The sequence below is a fragment of the Mastomys coucha genome, unplaced genomic scaffold (assembly GCF_008632895.1).
Source record: "Mastomys coucha isolate ucsf_1 unplaced genomic scaffold, UCSF_Mcou_1 pScaffold3, whole genome shotgun sequence".
NCBI lineage: Eukaryota > Metazoa > Chordata > Mammalia > Rodentia > Muridae > Mastomys > Mastomys coucha.
Window position 1 is genome coordinate 6,016,342 of NW_022196909.1, and position 8,247 is coordinate 6,024,588.

The 8,247-nt window shown below is 45.3% G+C and overlaps 2 protein-coding genes across 2 annotated transcripts in view; both read right to left on the reverse strand.

Moving 5' to 3' along the window:
• Positions 1-4,421, reverse strand: part of LOC116074516 (sodium-dependent glucose transporter 1-like) — a 19,012-nt gene extending 14,591 nt beyond the window's left edge. Inside the window, exon 1 of the mRNA XM_031347099.1 lies at positions 4,338-4,421. Coding sequence (XP_031202959.1) covers positions 4,338-4,421 — 84 coding nt within the window. The remainder of the gene's footprint in view (positions 1-4,337) is intronic.
• The window catches only part of LOC116074515 (sodium-dependent glucose transporter 1), a 24,813-nt gene continuing 20,519 nt past the window's right edge, over positions 3,954-8,247 (reverse strand). Inside the window, exon 4 of the mRNA XM_031347097.1 lies at positions 3,954-4,974. Coding sequence (XP_031202957.1) covers positions 4,844-4,974 — 131 coding nt within the window. The 3' untranslated portion in view covers positions 3,954-4,843. The remainder of the gene's footprint in view (positions 4,975-8,247) is intronic.

Below are 8,247 nucleotides of genomic sequence, written 5' to 3' on the forward strand. Positions count from 1 at the left end.
ATGTTAATATTTTAGAAATTATATGAGATTCGTACAAATGAAATGCCCCTACTATGTCACCAGCAGTCACAATTCTGATCCTTATCTTTAACTGTATACAAGAGCCTACAACAATGGTCCACATATGTTGTCCTAAATAATCAGGAGACTGAGTCAGGAGGATCACCCTGAGAGTTCTGGCTAACATGAATAACATAGCTACAAGTCATATCATGTTTTGTGAAATTGCACATGGCAGAAATACCCAACTTTTCTTGTCAAATGTTTCACTATTATAGTGAATTTTCATCAGATTCAAGTCATGGTCATTTTAAGTCTTGTCATGGGCAGTTGTTTGCATGGGATTTGTTTAGTGTTGACATTTGTAGAAGGATTTTAAGTACAGAGTTCTGGTATTTCTAAGGATGTTCCATAGAATAGCTAAAACTTATAATTCTAGTGAAGAAACAAAATGGCTCATAAATATGAAGCACAAGAATTAATTTACTACAAAGGAAAATGATTTGGCAGATTTTCATTCCAAGCTAGTAGTGAAATTATTGAACTTAGTAGTGAATTATTCCAGTTACAACAAACTCCACAAGATGGACCCAAATCAAATACTTATGTCAACCTAGTTAATTAGCAGTTTCAGGCTCCTGAAGTAGAAAGCAAATGGGTGTGAAGGATGTAAATGCATTGCCAAGCTTGGTCTCAGGATAGCTTGGATGGCTGCCTGGTGTTACTGGGTCCTCACACCTTCCAACAGCAAAAGCTCAGTGCTCCAAGACTCATCATGGAAGAGCTAAAATAAGTCAAATGTTGGCAGACATCAATGGATGGCTGCTCTATGGAAATTGCACAAAAGACTCATTGCTGACATATGGTTAGCCACACCTAGAATTTCAGTAAGATAATAAAAACCTTATCCCGTAGCAACTCCTGGACGATTTGAACAGTTTGAGGTTCATTCATTTGCTGCTTTCAGTGTTTCTCTTCTAGGTGGATGGAAGCTTTTCTATACAGAACGGCTAATGCTATAAAGAGCTACAGTGACGAAAAATGTGTTTTTCTCTCAGGATATCCCCCCTCTCAATTTTTCAGCAGTAGCAATACTTGTTTCACAGCACCAGTGTCACAAACAAAGTAACATTAAGCCAGCTCCTGGATGGGCCAGATTGTCCATCAATAGTGTTACCAATTGGTGGCAATTGGATCCACTCCATGGGAGAACACAAACTTACCAAGCCTTGTGACAAAGCCACTGCAAGGCTACACCCCTGATGATAGACTCCAAGTATCTCTCACTCCACTCAAATGAAGTGTGACATGACTCAGTGGTTAAGGCCAAAGCATATTCACTAGGTGAAAGAAATCCGTCGCAGCCGACTGATGATGGCCTGTACTCTCACAACCTGGATCCTGAACAACAGTCTTTTAGAAACAACACCATTAAGTGGCTCCCTCTGTTGGAAGAGACCGTACTAGTATTTGCTGGTATTACAAAATGTCAGAGCCCTCAGTCCTAGATTGACAACTCTGAAGACTCTTGGAACTCTCCATGTGTTGGGAACCTTATGGCAAACCTGACCAGGAGACGGAAGGTGTCCTGGGTAGGGACAACGTAACTCATGGACCAAGACTGATCTGTTACTGAAACCCCTTTTCCCCCATCACCAACTGTCCTGATCCCTTCCACTTCCTTATGAGTACCATGAACACTACTCTAAGGCTGATGCCATATAATAACAACAACACAAAGACAAAACAGCAGCTATTGGGCTTATGGACTAATCAATACCTCCAAACCAGGAAACACTGCTACTATGGCCAGGGTTGCTCTGTGTTTCTAATCCATCACCGTGATCCCAGAGGAAGACGAGAAAGCTCTCATGGATACGCTGGACAACACTACTGTGCGCCTCATACACTTGCTAGGAATACAGCTCCGACTCTCCAGTTAATAACTTAGTCATCAGCAAATATAGGAAACCAGTCTTAGCAATATCCACAGGGGTTGATTCTGAGCACGCATGATCTATGTGAGCTAAATTCAGGAAAGTCTCTGCCACATAATCCTATGCACCTTTATTTCATGCTAAGGGACCACAAAATGTTTTCCACCGGACCATGTTCAAGAGCTATACAAACTTAGGAGTGAACACATGTGACTGAGTTCCACTGACCCTAGGTAGCCATGTAAGTTTCCAAGGCCCAAGGTTGGTCCATGGAGAATTTCTCCACTCTCTTCGGCTTCTCTGCTCATTAGAACTTGCTGTCTGATATAGTGCTCTCTTGTCTTCTGAATAGTTTTCCTTAAAGTTTGCACACTTCCCACAATCATACCAAAGTAGCTAATATTCAAAATTAGTTCTGACCAAGTAGTAGGCAATAAGTGAGCCTTCAAAGTTAGTTCCAACCATGCCATAAATATAAGTGAGTATCCACTGAAGAAAAGCCCTGAGAAGCCTGAATTCACTCTGGGCAATAGGTGGCGCTGTTGTATGGTACTTAAAGCTAAGATTTAAGTTTGGGGAAGTTTTGTGTGTTGTCATAAATCAGATCTCCCTATTCAGAAATGTGGAAAGTGCTCTCAGAAAGTGTCTCATAAAGACAGATGAGAGCGTTTATGTTCCTCAATTAGTGGAATAAAACTAAGCTTTGGATCTTCTTGCCCATGTTGTGAGCTTGTGTGTCCTGCTTAGTAAAATACAATGTTACATCTAACTTCTCCATTTTTTACTACTATCCAAAGAGTGGCAAAGCTGAGTGTGGCAGCACGAACTTATAATCCCAGCACTCAGAAGGCTGAGGTGGGTGGATCTCTATGAGTTTGAGGCAAGCCTGGCCTACGTAGCAAGTTCCAGGTCAGCCAAGGCCACATAGTGAAACCTTGTATTAAAACAAAGTACTGAAAATGACAGCTGAGGAGCTGGGTATAGATCCGCTGCGATTGCACATATGTTAACTGAACAAGACCCTGGGCTAATTACAGCAATAATAATAATGATAATAATGATAATAATAATAGTAATGTCAAAATAGCTGGCGGTGTTGTTGGTAAATGTTCCCTTAAGGGAACTCCTCAGAGGAGAGGGGTAGAGTCAGTGGGAGCAGTGGGAGCAGAGGCAGCCCAGCTGGTTTGCAGACATCCAGTGAGGTGGGAGCAGGCCTGGCCATCCCGAGACTTTCTTGTTCCGAATAGCTAAATGTGTCTCTACGTCCCTGTGATCTGTTACCAGGATAGCTACAAAGAGACTTCAAGTCGGTGGATTTCACAGCTGGCTGCGGTCCTTACTCACCACCGGAACCCAAACAAAAATTCTGACCAATAGCATGAATAGAATACTTTGAACTCTTTCTTAATGTGATTTTAGATTATTTGATCATGCTCAGTTTGAGTCACAGAGACAACCATAACAAGGACTGTACTGAGTTTCATAGTATTATTTTCTTGCTATCATCATGTTGTGTCCCCTCGAGAGATAGCAACAGGACTGGTAGTGGTGATGTATTCCTATGATTCTGGTCCCCAAGAGGCTGAGGCAGGAGAATCCAGAGTTTGAAACCAGCCTGGGCTACATAACAAGACTGTCCCTTTGCAGGTGGGAGTCATAAATGTTCCTGTTTCACCATCCTTCGTAGTTTAAACAGTAAATGAGAACTTGAAGAAAGCCTAACGGTGCAGTGAATTGAGAGTCTGTTTGCATCAAGCAATTAATCAATTGACAGGTTTCAGTCACTCTTTCCAATTTTGAGAAGCTCTTAAAAGGGCCGGGGGTAGCTCTCTCTTCGGGGAACCAGCCTCCCAACTTCTCCAGATCGCATTTACCAAGTAAGGGGAATTTTTCAGTTTACACAGAGATTGGCAAAGGGCACTTCCGATGTAACATTTTGCTCTAAGAAAATGTCTGAAGTGTAACAGAACTGATTGCTATTGGATCGTGGGCAGAGTAAGACACAGTCAGGCTTTACCATTAAAACACCCGTGTGACCAAGAAAAGCCGCTTTCCTCTTGAGCCTATTTGCAAAACCAAGTGGACGGCCACCCAGAAATGGAAGTGCTAGAAAAAAAAAATCAGTTTATTGTGTCGTAAGTGATAGTTCAGAGTGTGGTGACTACAGACCCAGGCAATGCTAGGAAAGTTTGCTGCAGTTAGAAAACAGTACGATCAATTTCGAACTGGACAGCAACCCTCAGTGATTAAAATAGCGCCCAAGAGACAGCTGATGAGCCGGACGTGCCCAGAGTCGCAAACAAGCAGGCAGCGAAGGGGAGAGTCCAGCTGGGAAGGGCGGGCAGGTCCCCTGCAGGAGGCTGGCGCCCCAGCCTGGAGGGGTGCAGCCTGAGCTCTCACCAGCCCCAGGAAGGCGGCATACAGGACCGCGGTGGAGAACCAACGCAGCACGCTCCCGGCCCGGCCACTCCGCTGGGAGGCCATCGCCTTCTGGCCATTCTGCGCTGGGGTCTCGGTCTGGAGGAGGCGCTGTCCGGCGGCCGCGGCCCCGAACCCACGGAACTCCACTTCCAGCTCCAGCTTGGCGACTCCAGGCTACTGGGTTTGCCGCTGCCGAGCTTTTCAGCAGACCTCTCTGGAGCTCTGAGCTCGCGACCTTCTAGACCTGGGAGGTTCCGCCTAGCTCCACCTTGCCCCAGGAACCTTTTCTGTATTAGGTCAAGGAAAGTTGGACTTTCGAACATGCCTGTTGTTGCAAGAGGAAGGCATCCAAGCCCCATCTTGCACAAGCCAGTGTGGTCACGTGATACTAAAGAAGGATCCACCCAATGAAGGTGGGGTCTCCTGCGGGAAGCGAAACCTGGTTACCCCGAGACCTCTGTCGCTCTTGGCCTGCAGCATCTCACTTAGCAGAACCGCAGACACCGACTGACTGACGGGTGCCGCGCAGCGGAGAAATTTGGAAGTGCAGTTTCGAAACAGAAGAAACAGTAGCAGGTAGGCCAGCATTTGGGAGGCCAACATAGAAAGACCCTGTCTGAAAAATAAATAAAGCAAAAAAAGTGCAAAGCTTGCAGTGCCCGCGACTCTCTAACTTCACTAGCACGTTCGGCTAAGGAACTGTAAAAGCGCCTATCAGAACTACTTAGGAGCCATGTAACATACTCAGGACTCCCTGCCCTGCCCTATCTGTCCTGCCCTGGAACTCTCCAGCAGATCCAGGGAAAGGAAAGAGCCGCAAAGCCCGGCACAGTGAACTAAGTTAGTGCTGATAGCAACCGGTCGGTATTACAGAAGAGCAATTACAGTAGCGCTTCCTTCTCTCACTGTGGCTAAGGTGGCAGAAACCGGTAGAATGCAGTACTCAATGGAGTGCCATTGGATACAAATGAAGGCCGCAGAAAAAGTAAAAGTACCACCATTAAATTCTGGGCAGGAACAAGGATTCCAGACGCTAGAGGCAGCGCAGGACCCGGAGAGGACTGTGTAGCAAGAAACAGTGAAAATATTTTGAGGTGATCTACTTCCAAGCTCCCCAACTCAAGACATTTACTTTCAAGGCCAACGGATCTTGACCTTGGTCAACTGCTTTTAAAACGTCTAGATCTGAAACCGGCTCCTCTTGAATTTCTGGATTTAGAAAGATCTCAAAAGTAAATAACCCTTGTAGACAGCAGTCTGGGAAGACATAAAGACGCCTTTCTTAGGAATGGACAGATGTTCATAAATAAATTCGCCATGAGAAGACAAAACGGAGTAGGGCATCATCACGACCTGGGTCGCTTTGATCAGCTGTTGCGGCTTCTAATCCACTCAACATCAGCTGTGCCATTTCAAATATGGATCCAGCCATTGGAGGAACATCAGAGGACATGACTCTTGTAGATTCAACTTCATTAACAGATTTAAAGGAATACAACTCTAAAAAGGGGGAACAGTGGATGAGGGCAAAGTGGGAGGATCATGTATTCAGTTTCCTAGTTTCACATTAGTGTGCTGGTAGCAGCTGAATAACACCGGGCTGCTAGAGGAACCTTGGCTCTCATCGCTAAGTCTCAACAACTGCAAGTATTTCAAACTTCAGAAAGCGAGGAGATAGCAGAAGAATCCTTATAAAGAAATAGGGGCTGAGAACTGTATTCTAGTGTACCCCTCTGTGGCCAGGGTAGACACCATGACCAAGAGCAGTGTGGAGGAGTGCGTCTCTCACTCCCACTTTACAGCTCACACGTGAGGGGAACTGAGGCAGGAACCTGGAGCAGAAACTGGAGCAGAGCCCACGCAACGCTGGTTACTGTCTTGCTCTCTGTTGGTTACCTAACCTGTCTCCTCACACACCTACAGCCACCTGCCACAGTTGGTTGGGCTCTCCCACCGCGATCATTATCAAGAAAAGGCTCCCTCAGGCATGCTCACAAGCCAACCCGGTAGAGGCACTTCCTCAGTTGTGGTCTCCTTAGCCTTTCTCATTTGAACTTGGCTCATTGAGTACATTGGCACGTAGCTCATTTTCTAGTCTGGCTGGTCAGCTTGGTCCAGAGATTCCCTGCTTAGACTGGAATTGCACAGGTAGACTGCCATCACTCAGCTTTTAAAATTTTAATTTTTAAAAAGTTTTATTTTTAGCAGGTAGTACATGCCTTTAATCCCAGCAGAGGCAGGAGGATCTCTGAATTTGAAGCCAGCCTGGTCTACAAAATGAGTTCCAGGATAGCCAGGGCTGTTACACAGAGAAGCCTGTCCTGAAAACAAAAAAATAAAACAGAACAAAACAAAAAAATTTAAAAATGTTTTGCCTGAATGTGCGACCTGCAAACCACTCACAGGCAGTGCCCTCAGAGTTCAGATGATAGAACAGGACCCCTGGAATTGGAGCAATATACGATTGTGAGGCACAGTGTCACTCTGGGAATTGAACTCAGGTCCTTTGGAAGAGCAGCCAGCTCTTAACTGCTAAGCCATCTCTCCAGTTCCCTTTAAACTTCTCAAAGAATGCTGCTGGGGCTCTTAGCCAGTCTTCATGCTTTTGTGGCAGGTACGTTATAGTGAGCCATCTCCCCAGACTTCTACACTTATGTTTCTAGAGTTTACTAGAGACTCGTTTTACTAATCTAGAGTGTTCCCAGCGTGGATGTGGAAGCGGCACTCCAGCTATCCCCTAGGTCTAGAGTCTGGGAAGCTGTTTATTTGGTTAGCCAAGTAGAAAGAACAGCTGTAAATGCTTCGTTTCATCAGCATCTTAATTTGATGTTTGGAGGTAGCTAGAAAGCAAGTTGAGTTCTATGACAGGCTGACAGGAGAGCGATATTTTATGGTTCACTGTAGGAATGGAACTGAGAGACTGTCTGTGTGAAAGCGGATTCACAACACCGTCTCACGTGGCAGAGGCTGGGTAGAGGCCGTTCACGGCCATCTATGCTGAAGAACCTGAGGGTTCAGTAGCTGCTGGACTCACAAAGCTGGATGCCTGAAGAGCCCCAGTCTGGTGCAGGAGGATCGGAAGAACCTGGACTTCAGTCCATGCTGGCCAGCGAAGAAGCTTCTGTTTATCTGAAGAACTGAACGAAAGCGCTCTCATCCGGGGAGGATCTCTGTTAATACTCCCACCGGGGAGGGTCTCCGTTAAAGCTCCCACCGGGGAGGGCCTTCGTTAACCTGGAGAACTGAACCAAAGTGCCTCCCACCTGCGGAGGGTCTCCGTTAATCTGGAGGACTGAACGAAAGCGCCTCCCACCTGCGGAGGGTCTCCGTTAATCCTTTCTGGAACAACTTCGCACACCAACTTGGAGGCTTGCAGGCACCTTAGCTGATTCCAGAGTCCATGAAGATGCCAAGCAGTATGCAGAAAAATTGCAGTTACAGACTTATTGGTTGTTCCAGTTTGAAGTCAGGTCATTTAAGGAGGATACAAAGAAAGAAAGTAAATGAATACATTGGAGCTAGCTAAAGATTCTTTTAAGGGGACCTCAAGGCCCAACTGTGCTTATCTAAGACATTGTGGATTGTTTTGTTTGTTTGTTTTGTTTTTCATTTCTATGGATTTTATTACATTGCTATGACTATAAATTGAAATGTGGAAATCCAACTTTTTTCCATTGAGCCAGATATTAAAGAGACTTGCAACAATGTACAATAATACTGTTCTTTTTATTAATCTTGCCTTGGAATTTTAAAAATGACTTTACTACTTTATTTATTGCATGTATGTATGTGTGTGGACACACCTGACATGGTATCCTGTCAGAGGTCTTATGGGCCCCAGCGATATAGCTCAGATCCTCAGGCTTGGTGGCAGTACCTTTACACACAG